Source organism: Crocodylus siamensis, chromosome 1 (assembly GCF_052110815.1).
Source record: "Crocodylus siamensis isolate JL-2025a chromosome 1, ASM5211081v1, whole genome shotgun sequence".
Lineage (NCBI taxonomy): Eukaryota > Metazoa > Chordata > Crocodylia > Crocodylidae > Crocodylus > Crocodylus siamensis.
The window spans coordinates 391,630,655-391,652,220 of record NC_143395.1 but is presented as its reverse complement, the minus strand read 5'-3'; the positions used below and the strand labels follow the sequence as shown (position 1 = coordinate 391,652,220).

Here is a 21,566-nt window from a genome sequence, read left to right as displayed (position 1 = left end):
CCTGAAAGGGAAGGACTGGGCTGCAAAATAAAAGGGCTCTTGTCCTCCTGCCTGTCTGCAAACAAAGTTCTTCGCTGCTACGTGTGTGTGTGTGTGAGACAGAGAGAGAGGAAGAGGAGAGAGTGTGTGAGTGAGGGAGAGAGAGAGTGTGTAGCTATCTGTTTGAGAGAGTGCGTGTGTGTGCGTGTGTGTGTGAGAGAGAGAGAGAGAAAGAGAGGGAGGGAGAGAGAGGAGTGTGTGGGGGGGAGAGAGGGAGGGCCAGGGAGAGGAGAGAGAGTGTGTGTATATGTGTGTGTGAGAGAGTGTGCATGTGTGAGTGAGGGAGAGAACGAGAGGAGAGAGTGTGTCTGAGTGTGTGTGAGGGAGGGAGAAAGAAAGAGGGGGCAGGGAGAGCAAGAAGAGATCTGAGTGTGTCAGAGAGAGACTCTGTGTGTGTGTGTGTGTGTGTGTGTGTGTGCGAGAGAGAGAGAGAGAGAGAGAGTGTGTGCATGTGTGAATGAAGGCGAGAAAGAGAGAGAGGACAGGTTGTGTGTGTGTGTGTGGGAGAGAGTGTGTGTGTGTGTGAGTGAGGGAGAGAAAAAGTGTGTGCGCGCGTGTGAGGGAGGGAGAGAGAGAGTGTGTGTGAGAGGAGAGGAGGCGCTGCCCCTCCCACGCGTGCTGCTCTCGCCAGTGTCCGCTCCCGCATCTGCCGGGCCCCGGCTCCAGAGGCGTGCACTGAGCGGTGTGGACTGGAGAGACCCGGCGGAGGCAGTGCGTGTGCGTGCGTGCGCGTGTGTGTGTGTGTGTGCGCGTGTGCGCCTCTGCCTGTGTCGCTGCGGGGCGGGGGAGCGGGGAGATAGCGCATGTCTCATCTCTCGGTGCAGCCACTAGACGCTCCCACCACCGCCAAACTCTCCACCATCTTTTGCATGTGCAACATTTGCAGCCGGACAGAAACCTCTCCCAGGGCTATGGAGACTGCGGGAAAAGCCCGGCGCGGCAGGATGGATTGCTAAAACACCGCTCGCACCTCCACTGTGAAAAAAAAGGAAAGAAAAGAGGGAGGGAAAAAGAAGAAAGGAGAAAGCATCTCTCTTCTACCCCTCCCCTCTTCGGTTTGGGGTTTTTTTTTTTTATTATTCTTAATTTTGTTTGTAGCCACCTCGTCCTCAATGCCTCTCTGAGCAGCACCTAGCGGGGGAGAGAGAGAGAGAGAGAGAGAGAGAGAGAGACAGGGAGGCAAAAGAGAAGAAGATGAGGATTATTTGCAGACAGCTTGTCTTGTTGTTTTCTGGCTTTTGGGGACTAGCAATGGGAGCTTTTCCTAGCAGTGTGCAAATAGGTAAGACCTGCATTGAGCTGTGTGTGCATGTGGCAGGCGCGACCAGCCTTGGCCAAGTGAGTTAGGAGCGAGGGGCTGAATGAAATGGGCTGCACGGCCACCCTGGTCTGTCCCGTGTGTGTGTGTGTGTGTGTGTGTGTGTGTGTGTGTGTGTGTGTGTACACTGGGAGGGGGGTCTGCAGGGCTGCCTGGCATCACACGAGTCTTCAGGACGGGGGTTGCGGTACAAGTTGGGACAGTGCCCCCTGTACTGCATCCCAGTGCCCCCTCCTCTCTCCTGGAGGTGGTGATGGTGGTGGAGGGGGGAGATGTTTAAAATCCAATGTCTTGGGCACCGGTCGCCGCAGTAGTTGCTCTGCCCGGGGGCTGTGGGAGGGGATGGATGGTGCTGCCTTCCTTCTTACCTTCTTTCCTAGTTGGAAAGTTTTGGATTCCCCAGGTTCCCCACCCCTCCTTGGGCATCTCCCCCCTCCTGCCATTCCCTGGGATCTGCCTTATTGCTTTCCCCCTGCTTTGGGATGGGACGCAGTTATTTGAATGCCTTCCAGCTCTGCTCAGCTCCATCACTGCATCATTTCTAGTGCACTTGTAAAGATGCTGCTAATCAGGCTGAGCTGCTGCCTGCCCGCACATGGGCTGCAGGGAGGCAGGCAAAGTTCAGGAGGCGGCTGCTGCTGGCTGGAAGGCAGAGTGGGGGGGGGCTTTGCTGGATGCCGAGCAGCCCCGCTGGGCCACCTCTCCTGGGGGGAACTGCTCAGGACCTGATGTCTTCTTCAGGACAAAGAAGAAGGGGCTTCAGCAGTTCCAAAGGTCACTGTAATCAGGAGGCATCTACATATCCATATGGGGAAGTGAGGAGCATGACTGCCTCTGAGGGCTTGACTTCTATTACCAGCTGTGTTTGTGGGTACCATCAGTCCTGCAGCCCTTGAGGACCACTCATCCAGCAGCTTGGGGCCAGGGAGTTGGTTGGCTGGGCACAAGGTAGCGATCGGCTTGTCAATAAACGTCTCCTTCCTCTTGCTGCTCTTGTAGGGGGTCTCTTCATCCGAAACACAGATCAGGAATATACCGCTTTTCGCTTGGCGATTTTTCTCCATAACACCAGCCCCAATGCGTCTGAAGCACCCTTCAATCTGGTTCCTCACGTTGACAACATTGAAACTGCCAACAGCTTTGCTGTCACAAATGCCTGTAAGTAAGACATGCCATTGATCTCCCCGAGTTAGGAGTGCATGGCAGCCAAGTTGAGAGGGGGGTCCATAATGACCTAGCACTACAAGGAAAAAAAAAGAATAGTCCTCCATGCAGCAGAGGACCACTCCCCATAACACTCCCCGCAATGACCTCTGTGCCCTGTGTGGAAGAGCTGAAGGGGCAGCTCCCTCAGTTTGTAACCTTAGCAAAATCCCCTTGCCTGCCTTGTGCTGACTAACCCAATGTGACATTTCCTTTACTGTTCTCACTGTAGTTTCTTGCTTTCTGGTTTCTATGGAGATGAATTTTGTGGTTGTAAAGGGGGAAAAAAAAGAAAGACATCAGGCAGTGACCCCCACAGTTTCTCTCATTTGGCTTTGGGCACTGCCGTGTCGCCTGTATTTGAAAATACACCATAAAAGCTGTGATCATCAGAGTTCTGTCTAATGGCAAGGAAGGAGACAGGGAAGCAGGGGTGGGCAGGATAATATATCTGAGTAGGTTGACGCTGCAGTTGATCTGGTGATGTCACTTGAGGCTGCCCTGCTCTTATATTCTGGGTTGTAAATGTCTCTTACTATCTCACAGTGCATACATCCTGTGGATATGTCTCCATGCATCCACACATTGGTGCCAAATCAAGTTAGGATCCGATCTACTTGATTTCACAAACCACCCCAACTGGAACTCCAACAGTCCGCCTCCAATTTGCACACAGACAGAAATACACTTACTGAGAAAAGGATAGCTTTACCAAATGGGAGAGCGACTGACTGAACTTCCAAATTCACATCACTCCAGCATCCTTCAGCACAGTGTAGAATGCATACTTAAAGCTGCTAACATCTAAGAAAGGAAAATCATTATTTATATTTCCGTTCGCTTCTCTAAGGTTTCAGCAAAGGTATTTATTTTATAGTGTGGGGCAATGTGATTGAGTATGACAGAGCTAAATGTTGCAATTAAATCACTGCCACTTTCATATTCTTCTTTCAAGGTTCAAATTCTGTAGCTTTTTTCTCAATGACCTTTAAGTTTTATAATCCTTTCTTCATTTAAGAATGAATTGCCTTGGAACTAGGAACATAGAATAGCAATGCACATAGAGTTTAAAATAGAAAGAGACTGGACAAGGTTTTTCTGTTCAGTGTGCCTTTAAAATATATACTGTATTTCTCTAGTTTTCCGCATCCTCATGTCCCTCTATTCCTCTCTTTGACACTTGTAGTATATTTTTATTTTATGTATGGTGTGTTTAGCTTCTTAAAACCTATTGGATGATTGTCAAATGTATTTACATAATTCTTTGATACTCCAGGTTTTTGATGACCTTGTCATCTTACTTAGCAGGAAAACCTTCCACGTTGCCAAAACAATACCAGTGCATTATATGCAGAAAAGATTTATGTCTCATGAGTGTGAATTTTATATTAAGTAATGTATTATATATGTTTAGTGCTAAAATCAATACCAAATTAACTAAAGAGAAGGCATTTTAACAGATGCTTTTTAAAATATGAGGACATGGATCTATATAGGTGGATTTCAAAGAAATACTACAACCTACATGATTTTTGGCAGATACTGTTTATATATTTCATGCATTTTAAAAGCTTATTGATGGAGTTAAAAGCTCTGTACATTAAATTAAATAATTATAGGTAAAACCTATTGTCTGACAATCTATTTCTTAAATTCAGCCCTTCTAAATTATTTTAGAAGCTGTCATTAAACTTTGGGCCAAAATATTGGTTTGCACCAAGTATTGTGATTATAACAATAATGCATTTGCAAACAGTTTTGATTTATGTACATTGAAAACTATTATCTAAGCCCAAACTATTACCTAAGCCCAAAACATATATGAAGTTACAGTTTTTCAGGTGCAAAGAAGTCTATGTATGCCAAAACTTCCTCTCATTTAAACTATTATTAATTGATTCTTTTTCTTTCCTTCCAACCCCACTTCCGTTGGTTAAATTGAGTTTGTAGTATTTCAGCTGATGAAAATATGTTTCCTTATAGTGCCTGTCACTTATACAAATAGTGATTTGTATCTTGCTCCAAAATTTAAATAAAAAAAATATATATACTGTGACCACTCCTGCAGTTCTGAACAATTTAGTGATTCATAGGTGACAAATGTAGGCAGAATATAGAACTGAAGAAAAAAGTGTGTGTATAATTCTGTATATATCTGTATGCAGTTAGATACCCACAAACCTGCAGATGTTACTCAAGCAAATCTCCCACTTAAACTAATATGCATTTTTTATCTAAACATTATGGATTGTTTAAATATTATATGTTTATGCCATATTTTACAGATCTATGTGCCAATAAGCCTGTGTTCCTTGCATATATTTATTCTAAAATATTTAAATGTAGGAGAAAAGTTCTCCTAATGAAGCATAAGCAAACTGACCGACAAATGAAAGAATACATCACATGTCCCTTAAGTTAAATATGAGCAGAACCCTGCAAAAATCAATTGTCTGATAGCTGGAGGACACTGCTTCCATGTGACTGAATTTGCTGGCTTCCAAAGCACAGATGTGTGAGATTTGTTAACCTAATTAAAGATAGAAAGTCTGTATTAAGTAATATCATGGCAATATTTCCTACAGATGAAATAATGAGTCTCTACCAAACCAGTGTTGAAATAGTGGCTCTGGATTTTATCGCTGTATAGAATTTACTTAGAGAACACGTGCCCCCAAATGATATAGTACAATAGCCTTAGAGCCACTGGACTGAAATGAATATTCAGATGAGGTCAAGCGTAAAGATCTAAGACGTGACCAGTTAGCTTTATTCCCATTTCCATTTCACTGCAGAGGTTATTTTATAAAGCTGCAATGTCTGGCCCATTCCATGTATTAGGGATAATAATCAAGACGCTTAAAAGGTAGAAGGCATTTTTTTAGTGGATGATGGATATCTTGGGAAAAAAAATACACACACACACACACACACACACATATATTTATTTATTTTTTCTAAGAGACTAAAACAGTATATTGGTTGCTTTTTGTATGTGTTTGTCAATGAATACTTTTCACATTTCAATCATTTTATAGGTTCAGTTTTATGTACACAGTGATTATATCTGTTTCTTTTGCCTTTTAATAGGTCCAGGTCCTTGCATTTCCCCCCTTTTATATCATATATTCCTAAGAAACAGGTCATTTTAGGAGCTGCATTTTGTATTGTAGTTCAGTAAAATTCACTTGATTTATATCAGCTTGGTTCATCCCCTGTTTTTGACTTTTATTTAAATTCTGTTCATTTCTTTTGTGCTCCATACATTATTCAGAGAATCTCTCTTACTGACAGAGCTGAAATTATTGTGAAACATGAACAGCACAAGGGTTTTACTTGTCAGAACATAATACACTAAAGTCGTAACAGCCAACTAATGTCAGACATTAGTTGGCACATTTCACATAGAATTTTTTGCTTGTGATTGAAAATCCAACTTCAAGCTAATTTCAGATGTAAGACCTGTGCATTGGATTACAAGCAATTGTTCCTTTGGATGAGGTGACTTTTTCATTTGTGTACAGTGCTCTATATTGCATTAATGCACTTGAACAGTATTGTCAGTATACAGTAACTGTATTTTAAAAGCTAGCTGTATGCTTTTGAGAAATGTTGAAGTTAGACAGTTGTTAAAAAGAGCAATTTGTCTTTCAGCTCCTTTGCTGGGAATTGGATATTCTTCAGTTACAAATCAAAATACTCAGTGAATAACTGATCTGGTAGAAGACTTTTGTTAAATTAGCAAACGGTGATACTGAATGTGTATACTTAAAAAAAAATCAGAGTAAAATCTTTCCTTAGACCCTCAGTTTTTTCCCACATACACTCTTAGATTAATGCACTACTACTAAATCCAATATTTGGCAAATCATCCCCTTTCCCTCCCCCCAGCTACCCATCCAATTCAACTCTTAATCCAGATTTTAGTCTCAAGTGGACTATATTTAACAAAAAAGATATGTTTCTTATTAAATATCACAAGGGCAAGCACATGTGACCAAATAATCCTATAGGAAATTCCACATTTAACTAAATTTCCTGTTTCTCCAGGATGTAGTGTCTTCAATATATATTTTTTACAAGTTCTTATTTCTTTGGAGTGTAGAATTTCTGAAAGATGCTGGATTGGTAATCCTAGAAAACTGGAGAAGGCTTGAATCTGTCTCATTTATATGAACAGAAATTCAGCACTGATTTCACTGAATGAAGTACCAAGTCCATATGTAACAGGAAAACATAGTGCATATATTCCCTGGTTCATTCTGGTCTGTCAGTGTATCTAGCTTTGACCTTGCTGTTCTTGAGGTGGGATGTGGTGTTCTTGCCTTTTCCAATATCAGTTTTTCTGCTAGGACTCCCAAAGCAACTACCAGTTAAACTCAACTGTGTTAGTGTTTTTAAGTTATGGATATGTGTCATTTTATGCTGGCTTTCAAGAAGGCCTATGATGGTATCAGCCTAATAATGAGATTTTCATTAAGTTTGCATTCAGCGTAAATAATTACAACTCATTCAGCAATAGAAATATTACCTTAGTTTAATAATGTGCTTTGTTTAGGGAAAAAACCCAAAGCAAAACATGGTAACATTCTTTATTTTGGAATCAAAATTACCTGGGACTAAAAGGTAAATTATTTTTCCATCAAGAGAAGCGCAAATTCCAAAAGGGTGAGGTTTGGGTGTGCTGAGATTCCTTTGTGAAGTGTACAGTTGAGGCAAGCTGAAACTCCAGTGGTAAATATTATGTCAGATGTATAACCCGAATTCCTCCCTCCTGCCCCTGATTTTTTCTGTTTTGCTTTTCAGTTTATTCCAACATTGAAAACATTTTGTGTTATAAGTAATCTTTACTGTGCATTCAACTCTAGCTACTGAAACTGACATCTTCTTAGTTAATACTTAACGTGGAACTAACACATTGTTACCATTGACTCTAAGAGGAGTTGCAACATCAGAGCAGTAGACACCAAGTCCAACAGATGTCTTAGTTGAACAAACGTTTGCATGCTTTCTGTCAAAGAGCTGTACAGTAGACAACAAACCAATCCTCAGTAGCTCCAGATTTTAAAATAAGAATTTGGATTTTATTTTCAAGGATATTGTCAAGAAAATAAATAATCCAGGCTGCACTGAAACAGTCAAATTTCCTCCGTGAAGATTCAAAAATAAACTCTTTGTTAGAATAAAATAAGGCATTCATTCTACCCGTCATTCTCTTACTAGATTAACAAAAACTATAATCTCATAAACATTATTATGGGGTACAAAACTCATTTCATCTTCTTTTTGGAAGATTAGTAACAAAGGTTCATTTTCTGCATTTCTTCTGCAGATGCCAGTGTAGTGCAGTACCTCTTCCTCACAATGAAGTGGTTTAATAAGTAAATTAAATTGATTAACTTCAGCAGCGGTACTGCAATCTCAGTGTGTATACTAGTCAAAAGATCTCATGTGTTTCACCTTTAGAGTTTGATTGTTTTGAGATCTGCTTATTTCTGAAAGGGGAAAATCCTGCTTCTCTATTTTTTTTAACTGTTCTGGATCATGCTGTGAGTTGTACAGCTGGGAAGAGGTGCCCTGGTATGAATTTCTAAAATTTACTACTGATTGGTAATATGGAAGCCACAAAAAGCACACCCAGAGAATGTATATTGAATGATCTTTAGCTCATTTAACTGTAGCTTATTTAGCAAAATGATACATTGCCTTTCTAATCAGTATAAGGCTTTTTATCAGCCCTTACATCAATGGATGAAGCAGAGTAGACCTGCTGTGTGGAAGGTTTGGAATGTACTCTTTAACAGTCGCTTACATTTCTCCTCTTTTTTAGAATAGCATCATCATTTGCATTCACCTGCTCTTTGCAACATTTGGACACACTAGGCCAAATATTCCTTCCCTTTAGGTTCTGTTCCTGTGTGATATTTTGAGGGGAGAGTAATTATTGATTTCAAAAGGCAGATCATCAGGTCTTTGCAGCAATACAAGCCTGGAGAAGTCAATGACATTACACTTATGCTATGAAGTGGAAATTTTGGTTTATACTGTAGCTTCTCATATTTGTGTATTGTTCGACTAGTGCTGCCCAATACTGTGTTCTTTGTTAGCAGTTACCAGCATTCATGTGTGACAATGCAGGGTCTTATTTTTCTCTTACTAGTTTAAATCAAGGACAATTCTGTTGCACTGTTGATTTACAAGCATAACTTATATCAGAATTTGATCCCTGTGGTACAGCATTTAGTTGATTTCAATTATTTCTTATCAGAAGTTCATCAATTCCATCTCTGTATGCAAAAAAAAGTTTGGTTATTTACATATTCCGTTTTTAAAATTAAAATCTCTTTCCAGGGTCCTGTAAAATGGGTAGTCATTGGTATGAATGAATAATCAATGATTATATTACAGATGGATTTTTCTTAACAGTTTAGTAGCAATGGCTTCCATGTTCAGGCACATAAGTAAATTGCCAGATTTCAGAGAGAAAGCTCATCTTCCATTTCACACCTAAGTGAAGTGACTGCATTTTCGAAAGTGCTCAATATTTAGCACTGCCTGTAGTTCTCAGTGGGAGCTACTAGCTGCTGAGTACTTCGGAAAATCCGGCCCTGCATGTTTGACTTAGTGTAGGTCAACTGCAGCAATTTGCTATTGTCACTTCCCTGCAAGAGTTTTGTTTCTTTCATACTTATTGTGACTACTCCAGGTGAAGTAGATCAGTCGATGACTTGTTCACAAAGCTCTGAAGATTTTTTTTTAATGGAAGAAGGGCATCAAATGAGTGTTATCTTTATTTTAGTTATATGGCATAAAGATGTGAGCATTTTTCCCCATCTGATGCTGATTGTGTATAGAACATTAGGTTGACCTCGGACAGGAAATACAATGCTACAGATTTGTAAAATACTGTTTCTTGATCAGCTATACTCAAATTAAATAATTTCACTGCAAATATTGGTCTTCATCCTGCAGTCCTTTCCCAGGCAAAATTCCCTTTGATTTAAACAGGAGTTTTACCTGTATAAGGTTTGCAGAATTGAACATATTAATAATTTAAACAGTAGTATGGATTAGATTTTATGCAAGGTGACTAGGTTCTCATTATTTTTCATGATGGCCAAATTTGTAAAGCTAATAAGATGTTTTATTCCCTTGATTTCAAAATATACCTTTAAAAATCTGGCCATCAATGTTTATTTGTCTGTTTTAAAAATGTGTCATTTAGAACATCGTTTTCCTATGCTCCAGAGCCTATTTCAGTTTGGTATTTATATGCAACCGTTGCTTCTGAAAAATGCAGTCTGGTGCAGTACCTTTCTGTATTCTAAAGTCATGGACAACACGAGCGTGACTGCAGATATTTTCTATAAATACAAATAGAGCACAACAGAAACAAAAAGCACTTGAAAAAGAAACCCACGTACTCCCATTTGTTACAAATATTAATTTTTTTCCTTGGTGAAAAAAAGATTCTAACACATTTTGAAGACTGACATTAAAATATACCGGCTTTTAGGTATTCATAGCAGTTCTTCAGTCTCTTAGTTGCAGAGTCTCTCTGGAATAGGTTCTGTACTGTGTGCAGTGTACTCCAATTGATGTCAGTTTGTGTTTTTACAGTAACCTTTTATACTGTAGAACTTGAACTTAAATCCTTATTTCAAATTGCCATACTGTTTTTAATTCAGAGTTAATCAATGAATAGCAGTGCAGTAGGTGATTTAGTGAGGTGGGAGCTTGTTTTAATTCTTGGTAACCTTGGACAAGGCATTTAATCTGTCTGTACTTCAATTTCTAAACCTTTTTAACTGAAAAAGATAAGAAATGCCTTGATATTTTGTGACAAGGGGCAAAGTACATGTTGTTAATAAAGAAGATTCATTATTTTCAGAACCTGTACTTGTGTTTTGGCAAATTTCTTCTGTAACTTTGTTATGGTTCAGATATAGTGCTCATAATCTACAGTGCCAATATTTTTCACTCTCCTAGTGTGTGATAGGAGTCTGAGCTGTATTGGATTCTGGTAAAGAAAACAACATTTTGAGCAAGCAAAATGTTTGAATTAAAAGACATATTTGGGTAAAAACGAATCTGTAAAAAGCTATATCATGCAAAAAGCAATTTCAAAACATATATTCATATACACAGTTCTTAGCGTCCTCACTTTAGCAGCTGATGGGGGTTAGGAACCGTACTTAACAGCACTTCCACTGCTCCCTGAGTCCTCATGAGCAGATCAGTGTTGAGCCTCTCAGGGCCTTGTTACACCTAATGCTGTGAGCTGCACAAATGTTGATCAGTGTTAATGCTAGCTCTAGTTTGGAGCAGTCATATGTTCAGGCCAGCAGGGGTCTGGAAGACTGAAAGGTAAGAATCACCCCACTTCCATTCCAGGCTTCCCCCCTGCCTACCTCGCCCCCATAATCCCCACCTACTTGTAGGTGCCCAGCTGTCTGTCCCAGGGGCACTGCCAGTGTGCTGCTCTTCTTGGGCCCATGCCCACACAGAGAGCAGCAGCAGCAGTAGCAGCAGCAGCAGCAGCTCTCCTTAGTGTAACATGAATTGGGTAGATCATATCAGAGATAATCCTATTCTGGAGTGGTGTAACTCTGAGCTGCACAATGAGTGCTTAAAACCAGTTTCAAATATTAATGTGCAGACAGATAGTCCAGGTGTTAAGATCTCCAGGAGCTGCCCTAAATTACCACGTAACAAGGCCCTCATTAGTTCCCTAGGTCCTTCTGGACAGGCATCAGTAGGGGGATTTTACTACTAGTGAGCTTCTGTCTTGGTTCTCCATACCTATTCAAACTGTTTTCAAAGTTTAAGGGTAGAATTTTTAAAAATCCCCTCACTAAAGAATGTAAATCCCCTTGAAAGCAAAAGGACTGACTTGGGAACGTTTCCATAATTCTCTCCTTTCTCAAATACCTAAGCAGAAAACAAGACTAGAAAAGCAGCTATCCATTTCATGTTATTTGTGCACCTGTTCGGTTCTGCTTATGTCACCTCTGTTTTCAAGAGATCTAGGGTCTGATCCCAGTGTCTTCAATAGTCTTAATTCTCAGAAAAGTAAAAAGGTAATAGTCACCTTTTTTCCAGAGCTACATTAATACGTTAATAATTATGGTGTGGAGCTGTTAGGAAAAGGTGTCTGGTGAAGACAGGTCAAGTAGGAACCCTGTTTGGCTTCCCAGACATTGCTGTGTGCTGTTATCATCAATGTGTACAATACGCAGGGAATCCCCTTATACCCACGTTGGGTGAATATATGTCTCCACTCCTCAATTCTAAACTTCATAGATGACTCTAAAGGTCAGAAGGGATCATTTTAGTGTGACTGTTGTATAACACAGGCCAGAAAAACCTAACCCCATGATTATTGCATTGAACCTATGACTTTTGTTTGAGTAAGAACACATCTTTCAAAAACAGACCTTGCTAAATATCATGACTTTTATTGATGGGTGTTAAGGATGTCACTTTGACATGTTCCCCTCTTTTCCTCCCCCTTTGGGCTACACATAGTGGAGAAGCACAAGAGACAATAAAGTAAAATGACATTCTGGCTAGTATTTTGTTATAGACCTGACATTTATGTGAATCAACACAATCTTAACCCTGCCATCATGATCCCATATATTCTTAGACCATTAAAGACCTATTGCCCTCCTTCTTCTTGGACAAGATAGCAGCTGGTATACAAGCATAGTAATGTGTGAAATTTAATATACAAGAATATTTGCAGAAAAAAACCATAAATGGCTACCAGACCTGCTTGTACAGTCATCTTCAAAAAAACATATTAACCAGGAGATTTGTAAACAGAAAATAAGATTGGCTTTTTTCTGATCAAGCAACAGAAACAGTAATATGTCACTTTAGCAATTAATTTTATGGCACAAATCGCAAATCACTAGGACTGAACACTTCCACCATCGAGTCTGCAAATAATCCATGACCTAATTGCTGCTGCATAAATTATTTATTGACTTCTGATTTTAAAATCTCTAAAAATCATGAGCTGTTTGTAGATAATTCATGAATAGAGAATTAAGCTAAATTCATGAAATAATGTATTTACAGTGAATAATTCATGTAGTTCTATTAGGTTCTTAGCGTGGCCATCTGGACTCCAAAAGCACAGGTTGTGCTTTTCTCCAGTTCTTGAAAAAGTGTCATCCACTCAGAGGTAGTGGGTCATTTAGGCTAATGAGACTAACCCCCATCTATGCAGTGTGCCTCCCATATGTTGTTGATGTTCTCCCTGTTACTTTAGAATAGTGAGTCTCAACTAGGGTAGTACGACACCCTGAGGTTCTGCGAGATCCTTTGAAGGGTGCTGCAGAAAGTGTGAGGTGATAACGTGGGTGGTCTAAAGAGATAAGCAGATAATGGTAGACTCAGGCTCTACCTACTTGGCTGTTTCCCCACCTCCACTGTTTGGCCCCGTTGCAAGGAAGTAATCACTGCAGTAAATACATTTTGTTTTTGAAATGGGGTGCTGCTTAGTTAATGAACAGCATGCAGAGAAGCCTTGAGTCTAAAAAAGGTTGATAAACACTGTTTCCAAGGGACTGCTTTCAGGGCTGAAATATCTCTAGAGGCTGTCAAAAGCACTAAAGGATTTATGCACATAGACCCCAAGCAACAAGAAGGCAAAAAGTATGGAGTACAAGTTTAGGACTACATTGGTTTTATATGCAAATCTCTTTTGCTCCTGAATTATTAAACTTAGCAGTACCTAGATGAGTTTCTGAGCTAGAAGAGTGGTTTATAATCCGTAACAAGTGTCTGCATAAGATAGAGGATAATTTGGGGGTTGGAGTTTCTAAACCTGGAGAACTGGTTGGGGTTGAGAGGGAGAAGGAGTATTCTCAGTCCAGGGAATCTGGATAAAAGAGAATTCAGAGCTTTTAAAGGAGTAGGAAGAGGAAGGTGCTTCTGACTTGGTGGACATGGAAATATGCAGGAAGCTGAAGGGATGAAGATGTAGAGTTGGTGAGTGCAGAGGGGAATGAAGTGTATAAATGGGGTTTGTGTGGCGGGGCGGGTGGAGAGAGAGGAAGAGAGAGAGACAGTGCTCACACAGGCCCAAGAGATGGTAAGGTAAAACAGAGGTTCCTAATCACTGGGTCACAAAGGGTTGGTTGCAAGGTCATGGCACAAGCCCCCCTCTTGGGCCCCCATCTGTCTGCTCAGATGAGCAGCTTCCAGGGCATGTAGGGTTAAAGCTCGGGGGTGGGGCAGCACTGGGAGGCAGACAGTCGGCTCCATGCGTCCCATCCTGCTCCCATGTGGTCCACAGGAAAAAAAAAAAAAAAAGGTTGGGAACCACTGAGGTAAAGAGTTAGATTGCTGCAGGAAAGCTTGGGCTTCAGAAAGCACAGTAAAGAAGGAAGCAGCATGATAATCTTTTTTTATTATAATTCTATCCTGCTCTTACCTGTAAATCATCCCAGATTTTAATTCAAAATGGGGACCAGGTGCCAGGAGGGAATGACATGTCAGTTTGACTTCCCCATTCTTACCAAGCTTTCTCCTAATTGTCTGTTTTTCATTTTGAAAATGTTATCCTCTCATTAGAGAATGTGTGTGTGTGTGTTGTGAATGCATGTGGATTCTTATGAGTGTGAAAAAGATTGCAACTTGCATCCCACTAGTACTTAGTGTACCTGGCTGCCACCACAGCCAGTGACACCATAATCAGTACTAAGGAGGTGCTGTGCATGTGGCAAAATGTCAGGCTGTTAGTAATGGTCAAGAAAAGCATTTCCACACCCAGCCCATACTTGTTGCAGTACACAATCCTGTAGACAAAAGGGTTTCAGTATTATGTATGATATTAACTTTTGATGGTAGTGTAAGAGTGACGTAGCCACACTGGTCCAGAAATTAGGCAAGAGGTTTCTTAGGTTCGGATCTTTCATTGGACTAATTAAATAGTTTGGAGAGAGTTAGACAAGCTTTCAAGTGTAAGACATACTTCATCAGGTCTAGTTTTTAATACACAGCTCCTATATAACAGCACACATTGGTCATGCCTTTGTGAGATGCCATGTCACTGTAGCAATGAGATATGGCAACGTAGCTCGTTGCTATGGTGACATAGCATCGGTGGGCATGAACCATGACACAGACACTACTGTGCAGTAGGGTCAGAAATGACCCATGCGCTGCCAGGACTGTGTATTAATAGGGGTTACTGCACAGTCACTTAGCACGTGCTAAAGCACTTGATCAGGCAAGTACTAAGTGACTGTGCAGTAGCAACTGTGCAGTCAGGTGCACGTGTAGATGTGCCCACTGAGTACCAATACCCAGCAATGTCACTATTTTAGGGATGGATGAGAAGAAAAGGTTTGATATCCCTGTTATACATAGAAAAGAGCATGCATCTTTATAAAACCTCAGATAAAATTTGTCTTTTTAAGCTTTTTGCCCTTGCCCTTGCCCTTGCCCTTCAGGGTCTCAGCTTGTTATGCAGTGTCTCAGCCTCCTCCTCTGCCACATCCCTCCATTCAGCCTGCCACTGACTTCCTTGATCAGCATTTTAATATTTTTAGAGTGGATGACGGTTGTACCACAAAAGACAATTTATACAAATGAATTGGATCACTCTCTCCCATTCTTCTTTGGGATTCTGACAGATGTGGAAGGAGTCCTGCATTTTCATTTCCTGTTGAAAGCCTCGAATGCTCATCATTCTTTCAGCTACTGTTTATGATGGGAATCTTCTGCACTTTTAGTACTGCTGGCAGCACTAGAGCATCACACCTTAATCATATTTCCTTCGCCAGCCTTTCGTATACTGTGCTGAATGGGAAGCTTGCAGAAAGTCCTTTGAGCAATTACAATAATAGGATAAACATAATTATTATAATACCTTACACTTAAACAGAGCCCATGAGATTAAAATGAGGTCAGACACAGCATTGTGTGTTTGGAAGGTGTGGCTGTTGTCTGTATTTCATAGCCAACAGCATCACCTTGAGGAACTCCTTTCAGTGAATACAGATTCTGGCTCCTCCTTGGCTTTGCTACCAGCATGCAGGGCCAGATTATCAACCTCTTACATACATTGGTGAGTAGTTAAAGTCACACAAATAAGCTCATTAAAGCCAATGGATGGGTCTTCAATGTTAATGTTGCTACCAGCCTGAGCGGAGGGCTTGCAGAATGGGTTTTAAACGGGAAACTTTATAAACAAACGTCTGCCAGGAATGCCCGAGGAATAGTGCATCCTGGCTTGGGGGGAGTTAGAGTACAAGACCATTTGAAATCCCTGGGAGCCCTATTTTCTATGTTGAAAGCATAATAGAATAAGGTCTGTCGTCATTGTCAAAAGAAGCACATTTATAAGGGATATATTCTTTTCTTGATTGCACACTAACCCTCACTAACATTAGCAAGAGATACATGTGTGCACCAAGAGCTGGAGCCCATAGGAATAGCTATTAAACTGTTGTTCTATTAAGCTATGTATTAAGATGATGCACTGTTTTTCTGCCCAGTACTTTCTGTGCAAGTATTGTCTGAGGACTGTTAGAAGTTATTGATGTAGTAAGCGAGTGGTTTGTATCTACTTTAATAAAATCTATTGGGGCCTTTTCCTGCCAAAAAAGTGTGCTCCACGATTAATTAAAATTACAAAGTTTAACTTGCATCCACTTTTTTATGGTAAACCACAAATGTTTTCTCTGAAGATTGCATCTGTTATTGCTGCGAGTAAACTCAGATGATGAGTGCCTTAAAAAATTTGTGCAGTCATAATAAGCTGAGGCAATACTTTCCTCTATAAGAAAAGGTAGCAAAGTGATTTAAGGTCATAGTGTCTTATTTTACATATAAAGTTTCCCTTTTTGTTCTGCTTATTGGAAGTGTGCACAGTGTTATTTTCATGCATTTCCCTAATGATATGGGGTATATCCAGCATTGATTTTTGCTGTTTAGTCTGCCCCACTATATAGTGGGAATGGGTACCACCAGCAGGACTCATTTGCAGGACTTCTTGCACCTGGAGGGATAAACTCTGCCTCTTATTGGTGTGTCAGCAATCAAAACAGTAAATTAATTTTGTCCCATTGATCTGGGCAGGGCTAGATGCAGTTGTAACCCGTGTAAGGATGGTGTCACAATCACAACACCTTCAGTCTCATTCTGCTCATAATGAGTACATACAGGCATTACATTTAGATCAGCCTAACCAAAGTTAATCTGAATAGGTGCATTAATTTAGATTAAGATCAGGTTAACTTGATCTAAGAAGGTGTTAACCCACTCTCAGGAATGCCTGTATATGTTTGCTGTGTAGCCCCAGGTCTGGGAAAGCCCAGTAGCTCACCCCAACTCTGGTACTGCACTAGTCCCACCTGCCTAACCCTGATCCTCCTTGTGGACCCAACAAACCCTGCCATGCACAGGTGACTGGTAGGGGGCATGTGCCCCACCCTGAGATTGGCCCCTGACTCAGCACTGCTCAGGACAGGGCAGATTTTGTGCTGCACTAGCCAGTGGCATTGGCCTGCCCCCAGGCCCACCCACAAATTGTGCCCCCCCAGACTCAGAAGGCACCAGTTACCCCTGTTGCCATGGACCCTCCACCACCCCCTTCTAACCCTGTCTAACTCCCCTGCCAATGAACCTGCTAGCCCCCCCACCCCTCCAATCCTGCCCGCCCCTGCTCCATGCTGAGTTACATTACTTCACCTGTGTATCTCCTGGGAGTGGCAAACAGCTGCATGCAGTGCTCTTGGTCTGCATTCATGCTGCTTGAAGTAAGATGCATGAACGTAGACTGGGTGCAGTGAGCAGCTGTATGCACCTTATAGCATTGCTCTTGTCAAAGGTTCAGAGTCTGCAGAAACTCCCACAAATGTAGTACACCTTTGTACTACCTCCCCTCTACCAGGTACCAGCCATCCATGTTAGAGAAATCTAGTGTGATGCCTTAGACCTCCTCCTCTTGTTCTGAAATTACCTTCTGGACTTTGAAAAGAAATGGGTATAGAGGAAAATCACTAGGGAGAAAGAGGAGAAATATCAGCACACTCTGAGAGCTATATCTGTAACCCAAAGGAAAACTTACTAGGTCAGATTCTCTTCTGTGTCCAGCTTCAGCTTGGCATGACAAAAAAGAGGTATTTTCAGGGAACTGGTTTCAGCTTCCTGATTATCTCTGGCCTAGCCACAAGCACAGCTTAAAGCCTCCTGGGGCTTTGTGTAGCTGAAAGTGATCCTGAAGGGACCATCCTGCATTAGAGGATTGCTGGAGCATTTTATACGCCGACCGGTCCTTACGCCAATCTTTGGCAATCCTGGCTTTGGCTAGTTTGTTGAAGACAAGTACACCATAGCAACTGGCTTTATTGGCCTAAAAGCCTTCATCCCACCCCAGACATATTGGGAGCTGGTTGGGGGAGAGAGGGGCAGGAGGAGAAAGATAGTGGATCTCTGGTCTTTTTTGGCAAAACTGAAGAGTTCACAGACATTGAAGCAGGGATGAGATTTTGCATCATTTCCCCCCACCTCCCCTGCTCCCTAAATATTCTACATGTAATTATGACCATGTCTGCTCTTGGCTTATGTGTATATCTGCCAAAATGTGAAGGAAAGATTACAGCTTGGGAACTTAGCCTTTTAGTTTTCTTTTTTTAATTATGTTTTTAAAATATCTATTTGATCACCAGTTTTACGCCCCCCCTCCAATAAATAAATAAATTGTGCTGAGGACTGACAGGACAAACCATGCTGTGAGGCTACCTAGAGTTCCACGTAACATTTAGAGTAGCGTTGTGTGTCGCATGCACTGCAGAAGGAGCAAGTGTGAAAACATCTTCATGTTTGAGATCACAGACAAGAGGAATCCAAAATATTTAAATATCTTTAAAAATCTTTTAAATCTTTCATTTTAGGACTAACTTGACATCTGCTATATCTTTAGACTTGTTCTTTTGGGAGGAAAATTTTAGAGCACAATGGGTCTTCCATTTTTAGGTTGTTAGTAGGGGAATTCTTGAGAGTTTCGAAAAAATCTAAAAGTTAAATGCAAGTTAGGGTTTACTTCTGAGCAGAATATTTGTTGCCTACATGTTCCTGTATATTTGTGTAGCCAACAGGGAACTGTGTCTCTGCATGAGTTTTTGCAGTTCTCTTAGTTAATTCAAAGATCCAAATACTAAATCTAGCACTCACGGACAGCTTGTAAGATTTATGACAGCCCCTAAAGGACTTTGACTTACATTTATTCTTATAGGTAGTTTTTAAAATTTATGGTGAAAATAATATGATAATATGATAATATTCTTCATTTTAGGTTTTTTTTCCAGACACAGTGAGACAAAGGAAATGACCAAACGGAAATTATTTACACAATATTTGAGGGCTGATTTTTGTTCTTGTATGGACTGGATTAAATCCAGTGTAACTTCACTCATTTTGGATATCAAAATTGCACTATGCCGTGCTCTGCTGAGATCCCTTAATTAACTTGGGTGCTGTAAGCAGTATAGCACTGTATTAGTAATGTGCTGCACCCAGGATAATTAGCCCTGCTGAGAAGCAGAATATATTAGCATTCATGAGTACCCTACCAACAAATGTTCTTTTGGGTCATCTCTGCACAGCAGTGCATGTACCATGTCAACGTACTCTCAAATCTATTTAAGATTTGCATTGGAGTAAAATTAAAGCCCGGGATTGCAAGATATATTCAGTGATAAGTTATTTGGGGTCTGGGATTGATCTTTTTCTAGCTAAACTTTTTTTTCCTCTAGCAGTAGTGAATATTGATATGCACTATGAGCAGTTTTGCAAGGTTTGTCCTCCAGGCCTCATAAAATAGTAACTCCCCCCAGAAAAATATTTCCCTTTGATCTCTGACCTTTCTTTTTCTTTCTCTACTCTCCTTATCAAGATGTAATAATACCCCGCAAAAAAGCCGAGGATACAATAATGGAAGATAGAGCTAATGGGTTTAAAGAGGGTATTGTGGAAAGAGGAATTCTGGGCACAGGGGAGTGGGACTGGTAGGTAAGGGTCCTTGCCTACTACAAAGCCTAGGTAGCCTTATCTTTCTATCCCTGTTAACCATAACTAGCTTCCCTCTGCTTTCCTGCCTGATGGCTTCTACAGAAGCTATAGAAGGGAATAAGGAAGAGGCATGGACTTGAGGTATAAATAGCAAGAATATTGTAACTGGAAGGAATATGAACAGCAGGAACACACTGACGTGTTGGAAGTGTGGTGTTTCTCCGGTGTTCCTGGATGGCAAGGTCTGCCAAGGAGAAGGAAAAATGGAGCAGGCCTGGGCCAAAAGTGTTGGGGAGGGAATAGAAGATTAAAACCAGCTATTTTCCTCATCATAATAGATTGCCTGAGGAGGGGTCATTTTTCATAATCAGTGTAATAACTAAACTGAACAAGACCAAAGAAAACAAACAATGGTTTGTCTTTGTCTATTAATTACTGGGACACAAAGGTAACTTTATGACCTCCAAAATACATTCTCTGTGCAGGAAAGAACAGTGTTAAATTTAGCATGTTTTTAACTTTTAACTTTATTTAATCAGGGATCCTGGTTTTCTCTGATTTAAAAAAAAAATCCCCAATTTTTGGGTTAAAAATGTAATCCCAAATCCACATTTTCTGTGATTTAAATGAAACACCACTATATTTCATTATATATAGTGGTGTTTCATTTAAATCACAGAAAATGTGGATTTGGGGTTACTTTTTTTAACTTAAAGATTGGGGATTTTTTTTTAAATCAGAGAAAACCAGGATCCCTGTTAATGAATGCAAATTATAAAATGATAAATTTAACATTTAAAAATATACCCAATCCCATAATATATACACAGAGACAGATATTTAAATTTCATCAACAGTGCTCCTTTAAACCAAGTCAGTGTTCACTGGTTTGTATTAGTTTATTCTCTTCTCTTCAGTCCCTGCCAGTTTCTTTATGTTCCAGTCAATGTTAAGATTTTGTGTTTCTTCCTCTCTAAATAATAATTCACCCCTTTTTTCCTCAGAACTCTGTGTAATATTAATCTCACTATTTTATACTCATCTCTGCTTTTAAGTTTTAAATTTATTCCAAGTATATTCATTCTTAAGTATAAGAAGCAAGGGTTTCTTAAGGTGATATCTTTTATTGGACCATAGTTGGGATAAAGTTAGACAGGCTTTCAATGCAAAATATTCTTAATAGAACTTGAACTTTCCTCAATATTAAAACATGTTTCTTAAACTTTCTAGTTTTGAGGCAGAAGAAAAGTTCCATATTTTAATTTTAGTTTATGGTTACCTTATTCTAAAGACGTGCTCACCTCAAGGCAAACTTTAATGCAGAGAACAAAGGAGAAACAAAAAACTATTAAAATAAGACAATGTATGTGATTGTTTAGTGATACACTTAGGGTAAAACAGGGGTCAAACCTAATAATATTAATAATAATGGAAAATGTCAATTTTAAGTGTTGGTGGAGAGATGAATAGGAACTAAAGGCTCAGGTAGGATCTCAGGATTTGTGCCATTAGAGAAAAAGGTAATTTCTAGACAATGTTTAGAGAAACTGAGAAGCTCCTTTTATCTAAAAATAAATAAAAAAGGGAAACTAGGATGGCAGAACTTTTTAATTTAAGAGACCCACCAGTATGAGTGTTATGCTGGATTAATGCCATTTCATGGATCATTAAAGACATGAGAAGATGCTGCAGCTTTACCGCCTCACCTGAGATGTAGCACTGCTCCAATGCAATGCTTGTGCCTCATCATTGCTGCTTGATCACTGCTTCTGTCCCTAGGGCAGTTTTCGATTAGAATCTATTTACTTCTGAACTCTGTCAGGGCTGGAGAGTGGTGTTTGGAGTTACAGTGAGAATAATAGGCTATGTTCTGATCTTGATTAGGATTGCTCCAAATACTGCATAACTGCTTTCGCATACATGAGAGCTGTACCTACTAAAAAATCCTGGATCGGGTCCTAGTAAAGGGCCCCAG

General features: G+C 40.4%; 1 protein-coding gene across 4 annotated transcripts in view; it reads left to right on the top strand.

Annotated features, from left to right (window-relative positions):
- The first annotated feature begins 450 nt into the window (after positions 1-450).
- The window catches only part of GRIA4 (glutamate ionotropic receptor AMPA type subunit 4), a 404,982-nt gene continuing 383,866 nt past the window's right edge, over positions 451-21,566 (top strand). For all 4 annotated transcript variants that reach the window (XM_090030033.1, XM_090030061.1, XM_090030041.1 and 1 more), the window contains exons 1-2: positions 451-1,321; positions 2,357-2,515. In XM_090030033.1, the coding sequence (XP_089886159.1) occupies positions 1,234-1,321; positions 2,357-2,515 (247 nt within the window). In that variant the 5' untranslated portion in view covers positions 451-1,233. The remainder of the gene's footprint in view (positions 1,322-2,356; positions 2,516-21,566) is intronic.